Source organism: Pelodiscus sinensis, chromosome 1 (assembly GCF_049634645.1).
Source record: "Pelodiscus sinensis isolate JC-2024 chromosome 1, ASM4963464v1, whole genome shotgun sequence".
Taxonomy (NCBI): domain Eukaryota; kingdom Metazoa; phylum Chordata; order Testudines; family Trionychidae; genus Pelodiscus; species Pelodiscus sinensis.
In genome coordinates this window covers 84619577-84630872 of record NC_134711.1, presented here as the reverse complement: position 1 = coordinate 84630872, position 11296 = coordinate 84619577, and the positions used below count along the sequence as shown (strand labels likewise).

At 44.9% G+C, this 11296-nt stretch overlaps 1 protein-coding gene across 6 annotated transcripts in view; it reads right to left on the bottom strand.

Moving 5' to 3' along the window:
- The window catches only part of NR1H4 (nuclear receptor subfamily 1 group H member 4), a 71590-nt gene continuing 60294 nt past the window's right edge, over positions 1–11296 (bottom strand). For all 6 annotated transcript variants that reach the window (XM_075934170.1, XM_075934176.1, XM_006125854.3 and 3 more), the window contains 2 exons: positions 4315–4428; positions 1–322 (listed from right to left, as the gene is read on the bottom strand). In XM_075934170.1, the coding sequence (XP_075790285.1) occupies positions 84–322; positions 4315–4428 (353 nt within the window). In that variant the 3' untranslated portion in view covers positions 1–83. The remainder of the gene's footprint in view (positions 323–4314; positions 4429–11296) is intronic.

The window sequence follows — 11296 nt, the reverse complement described above, 5'->3', positions numbered from 1 at the left end:
AAAAAAAATGAAGAAAAGTTAAAGAAATAATTGTTGAATAGTCCTATGAAAATAAATGCTACTTGGTCCTTTAAAAATATTTATCACTGCACATCCCAGATTTCACAGAGAAGAGGAGTAAATTTATGATCATTCACTCTCCAGGACATCAGCATCTCTGCATGATTATGGTTAAATGTCCGTAATTCTGTAAGACGGCCCAGAAGACATGCAAAATGTTGAGGGTTATCAGTGTGGTGAAGCTTGCAGAGTTTTTGTAGAACTTCAAGCAGTGGTTCTTGAAGCCTTTCTACAGACTCTCTGTCCTTTATGTATTGTCGATCTAATTTGTTTTGAAAAAAGGAAAAAATAATTAGCAAGAGTGCATTTTTGTAGATTGCAAGCACTTATCCGGATCACTTGTGAGAAATGGATTGACTGCATACTACTGCGTGTAGTCTTAAACTACTGCAAAAAGAATGTTTTAAGGCAAAATGAAGCATAAGGACCACGGGACTTGTATATATTATGCATACATTCTCAGCAGGGGTGTGGATTCTAGTATGTATTATTACTGTGTCATGCACTAATTGTCCCTGTGGATCCTACTGTTGCACAATAAAGTTCATCAGTGTGTGTTGTAGTCTAGAATTTACACCCCAACTGGTGTACACTAATGCAGTATGCAGGCAAGCCCTAATGTTTGCAATTATAATTGAGACTGCTTTTTTAAATACATACTCCCTACTTGCAACCAATCATTAACTAGCCAAAAAATATTTTTTTAGGAAGAAGCGTCTCATGCTAATGATTGGTCATTTTTGAACAATAATTTGGCCTCTTTTTAGTTTGCTTCTTTTCATGACAGGAAAATACATATGCAAATGAAATAATGAAACAAAGCTGATCCTTCACTTTTACTCATTTAGTATGAAATACACCCCAATACAGAGTACCTGCACAAAGCTCTAAGTAAGGATGGTCAAAATTTTTCCATCAAAACTGTTTTTCTGGCTAAACTGGGGTTTTTCACTAAACCAATAAAGAATCATAGAATACTAGGACTGGGAGGAACCTCGAGAGGTCATCAAGTCCAGTCCCCTGCACTTATGGCAGGACCAAGCACCATTTAGACCATCCCTGCTAGGTGTTTGTCTAACCTGCATTGAAATATACCCAGTGATGAACATGTAACTTGACATAACTCCATTGAATTCAGTGACTCTTTCAGATGATGCAGCATTTGTAACTGTATTGGTCTCAGGATATTATACACAAGGTGGGTGAGGTAATATCTTTATTGGATCAATAAATTATCTTTTTTTGTGCATGACATGTTTCTGTGCATCATTTTGACTTCAAACACTAAAAACTTTGTATTAGAAAATGTTGTCAATGTACCTCCAGTGTATTGTCACTAAGGTGTCTTGTTTTCCTCCGTGGGCTGAGCTCCCCACCTGGACTACATCTCTCATGATGCATTGTGATGGTTCACCAAGAAGGGAAGAAGTCGTGTATCACGAGAGATGTAGGCCAACCAGGTAAACTAGCCCCATAGAAGAGAATGAGGGCATGAATCACTCAAACTACAATACTTCATGCAACAATATAGCGGTGATTTACAAGTCAAGATTTTTGGTTTTCAGCTAAAAGATTTCAATCAAAATTTGATGGTTTTTCAATTGTTTTTCTTTTTCTATTTATTTGTGGGGGAAAGAAGGACTCTTTTCCTGGCTGTCTTCTGCCACTACCACGGGTGGCACAGGAAGCTTCCACTCTGGGAATCTAGCTCCCTATTCTGCCTCTTCTCCCCATGGCTCCACCTACATTTCACCCTCACTCCACTGCAGTCCATGCCCCCGCTCTGCCCCAGGCCCTGCCCCTTGCCCTTCTGGACACCTTCCCTACTTGCCATGGGCGTCCCTCCTCTCCTCTCTCTACAGTCCAGGATTCTGGCAGCAGGACCAGTGGTGGCTGCACCAGGAGAGGCCTAGGTTTTCTTGGCTTATCATAACTGCTGCACATGGGCACCACTAAGTACAGGCAGTCCCCGGGTTACGTACAAGATAGGGACTGTAGGTTTGTTCTTAAGTTGACTCTGTATGTAAGTCGGAACTGGCGTCCAGATTCAGACACTGCTGAAACTGACCGCCAGTTCTGACTTACATACAGAATCAACTTAAGAACCCCAAGTGTCCCCAAGTCAGCTGCTGCTGAAACTGATCAGCAGCTGATTCCAGGAAGCCCGGGGCAGAGCAACTCTGCCTGGGGCTTCCTGTAGTCAGCGCTGGTCAGTTTCAGCAGAAGCTGACTTGGGGACGCCTGGGGCAGAGCAGCTGGGGTGCTGCTGGGTTGCTCCAGTAGCGCCGCTCCTGGGTGCTACTGGACCAACCTAGCAGCACCCCATCTGCTCTGCCCCAGGCGTCCTGATTCAGCCGCTGCTGAAAGTGACCGGCAGCGACTGAATCAGGACCTGGGGCAGAGCAGCTGGGGTGCTGCCGGGTTGGTCCAGTAGTGCCCAGAGCGGGCGCTGCAGGACCAATCGGCAGCGCCCCAGCTGCTCTGCCCCAGAGTCCAAAACAAAAGCCTGGTCTGCTGGGGGGGGGGGGGAGCACACTAGCTGCCCCCCCCCCTGCAGACCAGGGACACGGGGAGCAGAGCCTCTGAGGCTTTGCTCTGGCAAAGCCTCAGAGGCGCGGGGAACCGCCGCTGCTGCCGCTTCAATCTGGGTGCCTGTGGTCTGCTGGGGACGGTCCCCAGCAGACCACAGGCACCCAGATTGAAGCGGCAGCAGCGGCGGTTCCCCGCGCCTCTGAGGCTTTGCTCTGGCAAAGCCTCAGAAGCGCGGGAACCCGCCCGGTGCCCCTGGTCTGCTGGAGACGGTCTCCAGCAGACCAGGGGCACCGGAGCAGCTTACGAACGGAGCTTTCTCGCCCCGACTTCTGGGGCGAGAAAGCCCCGTTCGTAAGTGCGGATCCGACATAAGTCGGATCCGCGTAAGTCGGGGACTACCTGTACTCTACTTAGAGCTTGGTTTTTGCCATATTGAATGTTGGAGTAGGAGTGACTGTCAAGTTATATGAATAAACAAGTGGTCCTTATTTCAGCCATCTTATGATCTCTAGGACTTGTCCCAGAATTCTCCTGTACCACTCCTGTGATGAAAGGCCTTTGGTATCATACAACTTCTTTGTATATATTATTGAAAGCTGAAATAGGAACTCCTACTAATAATAGCAAATATGTTGTGGTATTGGGATTGGGCATGTAAAGGGTTCACCCTCTCGAGTGCCCCCTTCTGGCTGAAGACATGTGCCCACAAGCTTCCACTCCTCTGACTGCCTCTGGGAGTGGAAATTATCCCAGATACCCTTTCTTCTCAGTTGCCTGGGACCAGGATTATTTCCTGCCCCCTACTGGAGGATTGGAGAGCACCCAAACCCACCCACTCCTCCGAGTTCCAGCCCAGGGACCCTGTAAATAGCAGATGCCCACTAAGAGTCAGTCCTTACTGTCCACTGCTATATGCTCCCTAGGCTACTTCCCCAAGAATCTGCTCCGTCCTTGCCCTATCTCTGGGCTTTGTCTCAAAGTCCTCGCAGCACGCTGTCCAGAGTTCGGCAATTTGCCTTAGCCCACCACACTTGGTCTTCAGCTGTCAGATCTGGGTGTCAGCTGGGCCTGCGATCCACCCTTCCCCCTCTATCAGTTCCTGGGTCCACCTGGCCCTGGCCCAGCAGCTTCTTTATACAGGCGTGTTGAACCCTAACTGGCTGTAGCAAAAGCAGCCACTCTAACTTGCCTGGAGGACTTCTCCTCTGCTCTTTTCCCTGGGGCGGGGTGTGGCAAGGCCATAAGCCTCCAGTAGGGGCTTTGGGCCTAGTCCACCCTGTCAAAGGGCATCATTTTGCTGGTGCTATAAAAACATAGAAAAAAGAAAATCTTGGTCCTGATGGGGTTTACAACATAAAAAAATGCTACTTTTCCTTCCCCTGCTATGGTCTGCAGGTTTTCTACCGTGTGCTTATGAGATGCCAGCCAGAGTTTGCTCACGGCTTAATGCCTTTGCTGCTGGTTCTTTAGCACAGTATGCATGATTAGGCAGCTTCCTCTCAAAGTTCTGATGTTCCACTGAATTCACCAAGAAATGTTAGGACATATTTTCTACTGTATATCAGCAACATTTAGGAGTTTCTCATACAACAGGAAAGAAAACCCCTTTCTAATAAGCAACAGTATCTTACATTTTATTCGATTGCTACAGGAAAGTCATTTTTATGATTTCCTGTAGGTAAAAAATTATTGTTTATTTTTAAATTCAGAAATAGGAATTACCTGGAGATAGGATAACTATTGCTGTAAGGAGAGCATACTCTTCTTCTGTCATCTTCAGTTCTCCAATGCTTTTATAAAAACTAAACATGGGGGTTATGAAGTCATCAGAGATACCTATTTAAAAATAAAGTGATATAATCAAAGACTTTTTAAAAATATACTAAAATAAAAAAGTTGTATTCACTGTTCTTTTAGCCAAATACAGTATTTGGGCCTTTGCCAGTTTGTTTCAATTAAAGGAGAGACTGGTGATAGTATTTCTTTAGTACAATCCTGTTGACTCCCAAAGAATGTACACAAAGTCCTGTTTCTGTGAACACAGGTGAAACAAACAAGAGACAGTTTCTTGCTCATGGTTTCTAAGTCTGCCTTTCCAGTGAGTCCTATGCCCCCAACAGCTCTGTCCCACTACTCTCTGTTAGGGCCACACTCCTGACTGCCTATGTCTCTGTCTGCTGGCTTTCTGCATCCAATACACACAGTTGTCAAGTAATCCCTTGGCCCCTGCATTTGCAATCACAATGCAATAAAAACCCTACAGTTGGCTTATGTCAGAAGACTTGGGCTCAGGATAAGGGACTATTTAATTGTGGTATAGACACTCAGGCTGGAATCCTGGTTCTAGGATCCTAGAACAAGGGAGCATCCCAGAACCCAGGTTTCAGCCTGAGCTTGAACATCTCCACTGCAATTTATACCCCACAGCCCAAAGCTGTTCGTCTGAGTTAGCTGACACGGGCCATCAATGGGTGTTCTATTGCAGTGTAGACATACCCTGAGATTACCCTTGGGGTCAGAGCCAAAAGCATTTTGCAATGTGATACTTACATCTGTAAGGGACTGGGATCAAGGAAAAATGATATTTTCTGTCTCTTTGATAATTATTTGGGCCAAACAGGAGAATCCTGGACAGTCGGGGGAAAGAGGGCGATGTAGGTGCTGTTAGCTTTTCAAACCCCTTGGAAATTTTTGGCTGTGCCAAATTCCACTGGTTCATCAATCTAAGAGTCTGATGTTCTCCCAGGGGAAAAAAAATAGAATTCCACACTCTATTCCTGCCTCTTCTTTTAACGCAAGCATGGTATGTTTGAATATGACTCTTGGATCTAGAGACCATGGGCTTGATTCTTATTTATGCTCAGAACCCGTTACAGCAGCAACGGGCAATCTAGGCTAGTGAGTGGGTCACACAAGTGGTCTTCCTTCATCTCACTGGGTCACAAGATTATAATAACCGAGGCAGTCTCCCAGGATAGGGTTGTTTTGCTAATCACACTTGTGTACCCAGAATTTGCGGGTTGTGCTGATTGAACCGTAGCCACCATTTGGATGCAGAGAGAGCACACAGCTCTCACAGTCAATGTTGTGTGCAATCAGCAAATACCTCACTTGGTGTGTGTGTGTCACTTTAGTTATACCAGTAAGAAAAAAATGATGTGGATGGAAACCAGTGGAACCTGGCAACCCTGCATTTAAACAACAGTAAACAAAATGTCTCACAGGCCACACATAGAACCCTGATGGGCCACATGCAGCCACTGGGACGCAGATTGCCCACCATTGCTTTAAAGTATTCTGGCCTTAAATTACATTCACACCCACTTTATCTCCTTTACACTGATCCAATGAATTCATGCCTTTATTTAAAAATAGAAGAGTGAGGTACATTATAACATTCATATTAAAATAGGTCTGTTTCAAGAAGGCTTAATACAGAGCCTGAAGCTGTCTGATGGTGCACTTCTGGGGTGTGTTTAGGATGTGTGCAGTGAACTTCTGGGGTGTGCAGTAGTAATGCCAGGGCTGTTCACCCCATAGGTTTGAAGGACAGAACCCTATTCGTAAGTGCAAGCTTTGTGACTTGATATTTAATTATCCCAACCCCCAAGAGGAAACCTATTTCTGAGTTTTAAGCTAATCTTGGCTAAAAGTTACGGTTTTGAGTGGAGACCACAGTGGTTTTGCATGATTTACATAAAAAAGAAGCTAAACTTGGTAGTTTTAGTCACATTTTGCTTTGAGGTTTGGCAACTGTTCAGTCCAGAAAACTCAAAGTGAAACTCAATGGATGCAAATCTACAGGAAGCAAAATAGAAAAACCGAGAGGTCACTTTAGTAAACTATGATTAGTCACTTTCTGCTGCTATAGAAGTAAACATTTCTACTGTTTGGAAAAAAAACTAGCAAAAGCAAACACTCTCTTTGGAGAGTAAATCTAGCCCATGTTGGACACTGTAATTAAATATAACATTAAGCACCTGTGTTAATTTCAGGTTACAAACAGCAATACTGGAGCTTTTCTCACAAATTTTCACATAATCAGGCCCTTTGGAGAAGGGTCAGAATCAATTAAGCAGAAATGTATGATGAGCGTCCACTTGTCATATGTTAGTTAATTGTGCTCTTGGGGCTTCAAAAACAATGAACAGAGCCAGAGCCTCTAATTTTCCACTGTGATTTTTCTTGTAATTATCAGAGTTAACTATTTAGAATGTTGAACAGCTGTTTTCTCTAAGCTTTCAGGCCGATCTATTCCTTTAGAAATAGAAGACTTTTTAAAAGTACCACTATGGTTAAATATCACAAAGTTAAATGCCAAAGTTCATATGAAAACTGAAAAATGTAAAAAATCTGTACAATTTAGCGTTGGAGTTTGCCAGAAAGAACTCCACATTGGAAATGACTGACACAGAAATGACTGCATGAAGGACTAGGAGTAAAGAAAATATGTCCATTGGATTACCAGCATCTTCTTGCTTGAAAGCATGGACAATAGGAAAGGAATGGGAAAATCTTAGCAAGACTCCCTCCTTCCTACTCCTGGCTTATTCCTCTCCCTCACTTTCCATTGTTTTACTTCTCCTGATCATCATATGACATTTGGTTCTTCGGGCCCTGCAGTCTAGTGATTACACCAGAATCCCAACTTTTTTCCCAAAAAAGTTTCTAGCCCTTATGGTTGTAGAGCAAAGCTTGAAAGCATGACCGGGGGTACCCCAATGTCTCAAAAGTTAGAATGCAAACAAAAGGAACCCGAAATGTATTTTATTGTAAAATCTCATGATTTTATAGCCAGTCTCATGTTTTTTGGGGTGCTGACTTGAACTTTGAATGGTTGGCATTGGCAGGGATAAGTTGCTGCACTGTTTTCTTCAGCTTCTCTGATACACAGTGTTCCCCTCACAAAGTAAAAATGATATTGGAAGTCCCAATTCTGGGGAAGTATGTAGTCAGTTGGTACCATGCCAGCAGTGGAATCTGGCTCTAAAGCTGGGATAGACAGCCATGGCAGTATCATCCTATGGCAGAGAGATTCTTCAGTGGCTCTATGGCTGGGATTTTCCTGCACTTTCTCTGATCCATGGCTGCCTCATCTGTCCTTGCCTGCCACTGACAGTTTGGGCATGATGAAGAGCAGCAGGAGACCAGTCATACATATAATAGCCCAGATCTATGGTAGCCCAAGAGTCACCTTTGTTTAACTCCTTCCTCATCTCTGGTGCTGTGCTGCACACTCCTTCGACTCATTTTCCTTTCGCCCACTACAATGTGTAGTCATTTATAACAGTGCAAAGTGGATAGACAATACAGGCAGTCCCCGGGTTACATACAAGATAGGGACTGTAGGTTTGTTCTTAAGTTGAATCTGTATGTAAGTCGGAACTGGCGTCAGTCGCTGCTGAAACTGATCAGTTTCAACCACGGCTGAATCTGGATACCAGTTCTGACTTACATACAGATTCAACTTAAGAAACCCAGGCGTCCCCAAGTCAGCTGCTGCTGAAACTGATCAGCGGCTGATTCCAGGAAGCCTGGGCCAGAGCAACTCTGCCTGAGGCTTCCTGTAGTCAGCCGCTGGTCAGTTTCAGCAGCGGCTGACTTGGGGACGCCTGGGGCAGAGCAGCTGGGGTGCTGCTGGGTTGCTCCAGTAGCGAGGCTCCTCAGCGCTACTGGAGCAACCCAGCAGCACCCCAGCTGCTCTGCCCCAGGCATCCTGATTCAGCCGCTGCTGAAACTGACCAGCAGCGGCTGAATCAGGACGCCTGGGGCAGAGCAGCTGGGGTGCTGCCGGGTTGGTCCGGAGCAGCGCTGCGGGACCAACCCGGCAGCCCCCAGCTGCTCTACCCCAGGGGTAGGCAAGAAAAGCCTGGTCTGCTGGGGGGGGGGGGCACTAGCTGCTCCCCCCCCCCAGCAGACCAGGGGGACAGGAGCAAAGCTCTTCTTCTGGGGTAGATGTCTGCATGGTTTATTCACCCTCTCTGAGCAATATAAATTATGCAGTCATAAGATGTAGTGTAGGCAGAACTGTCCTTCCGTGTCATCTATACTACAAAATTAGATTGGTTTAACTGTGTCAATCAGAAGTGTGAAAAATCCACACCCCTGAGCAGCCTTGTTAAACTGATCTCGTTTCCTATATAGACAGTGCCAGGTCTATAGAATTCGTTCACTGACCTGTTATCATCTATCAGAGAAATGGATTACTTATGCTGATAGAAGAACCCCACCTATTGGTGTAGGTCAGAGCAGGGCAAAATACTGTCCGGGTGCTGGATCTGACCCACGAAGCCACCAGATCCAGCCCTCGGAACACCCTGCAGGGACCCTCAGACACATAGCTGTTGCAGGTTTAAAGCACAGCCCAGTGGCTCTCTGCTCTGGAGGGATGGGGAGGCTTCATGTAATCTCCCTGCCTACATCCCAACCCTCATCTCCTATTGGCCAGAAACAACCGGCCAATAGGAATTGACTACAGCAAATCTCAGGTCCTATTGGCTAGAAACAACCAGACAATAGGAGCTGTGAGATTGGCCTAGGGAATGGGAGCAGCGCAATCCAGTTCCTGCTCCCCGAGCTGAGAACTACATGGAGGGAACAGCCTGCAGCTCTAAGTGATCTGGGGCTGCAGCAGGCAGGGAGCCCAGCCTGCCTCCGGGGTGCGGGCCAGGAGACACTTATGAAAGAGCCTCCCAACCAGAGGCTGCCTCTGGCACCCCTGCCCATCCTGCACCCCAACTCCCTCACCTAGGTCACCATCCAAACCCTCTGCACTCCCTTGCCTCAGGTCACAACTCCCTCCCATGTTTTGTAACCCCTCCTACACTCCACCCCCAAGCCAGAATCCTCTCCTGCACCCAAACTCCCTCTGAGACCTTACACTGTCTCCTGCACCCCAGTTCCTTACCCTATGCACCCTTCGGTACCCAGCCTCCATCCTAGACCCCGCACATCCTCCACAGAAAAGTGTGGCCATTGACCACTTTCCAAAATCTTGGCGTGGCCCCCCCCCAAAAAATTATTGCCCCCCCGGTGTAGGTAATGTCTATGATGTCTTGCTGTAGCATTTTAAGAGTAGATAAGTCCTATATGTCTGTACAGTGCTTTGCACAATGAGGCCCTGACCTCAGCCCACTGTGATTCAAATAATACATACAATAAATGATAACAGAGGAAAGAATGAAGAGTGTTAGGGTATGTCTACACTACCCCGCTAGTTCGAACTAGCGGGGTAATATAGGCATACCGCACTTGCAAATGAAGCCTGGGATTTGAATTTCCCGGGCTTCATTTGCATAAGCGGGGAGCCGCCATTTTTAAAACCCCGCTGGTTCGAACCCCGTGCAGCGCGGCTACACGGGGCACGAACTAGGTAGTTCGAACTAGGAGGGTAGTGTAGACATACCCTTAGAGAGTTTGCATGCATTGATACCAACAAGAATAGAATTGTGAAGTATTTCAATAGTCAATGAAGCAAGAGGTTATTGTAAGCTAAAAAAATGTAACATGCTGAGCCCCAGTGGGAGAGGCTTTTCTGCTTTTGTTCTATTCATCTCTCTACAGACCTATTCTGCACTATTTCATTATGTACTAACTGCTGTACATTATGTTTCATCACAAGAGGGAGCTGTTTTCTTGATTGACTGAAAATATTTCAGTTTGAACTCAATAAACCACATCAGAAAAAAAAAAGAGAGAGAAATGTTTAAAATGCCTGATTAAGGTTTTTAAATTAATATTATGAAATATGTAGAGGTGGTCTCATGTTCCTTTAGGTGCTTAAGAAGCAGAATAAAAATGGCTTTTGGGTAGTAACTAGGGGGTGTTATGGGACATTGTTCAAAATCACTGCTGCAGTTTGCAGTTTAGAAGTGGCCCAAGGCAATTTTTTGAAGTTTTTAAAGGGTTTTTGAGTTGTTTCTTAAGTTGTTTTAGTTACAGACTAACATGGCTACCCCTCTGAGATGCCAAGACAATTGTGTTTGTACTTTTATCCTAAATTTTTAATTTGACTTTTAGAAGTCTTTCTGGCCTCACTGAGAAGAGAAAAAATAAGCTAGTTATTACTTTTGTTTATTTTTAAAAACTCTATACAATGAGATGTATAATAGATGCCTACTACATGTTGTCCCATAGATAGGGTTGCCAGGTGTCCGGTTTTGAAACAGACAGTCCAGTATTTGAGCTTTGTGATCGGGAAACAAATTGAGAAAATATAAATGAGAAAATATAAATGTCCGGTATTTTCTCAATCAGATGTAATGTAGATTGTGATGTAATATCAAGTGTATCCAATATTTTTGTTGAAACCATCTGGCAACCCTACCCATAGATATATCTTTCTGATTAATATTCACCAGCCACCCTTTCTTCCCTCTTTCAAAAATCTTCTGTTAGTTCCATTTGTTCCATGAACCATTCCAGCTACAAAGAATATGTGCCACTCTGTGTGCTGTTTTTTAACGTCATGTATCATACTGGGCCTACAAGGGCTGATCCATCTTCTGTAGAATCATTTCTTTGACTTCAGAATATGAGTAAAATGTTCTAAACAAATAAGAATCTCTGCCCTGAGGAGATTAATGACTTGATGATATTTCCAGAGGAGTCAATGGGAGATATTCATGAAAGCTCTTCAAAGCAGAGGCTCTTTATTGGTCCAGCTCATTTTATCTATTGTACAACTTCTTTAATATTTATGGTT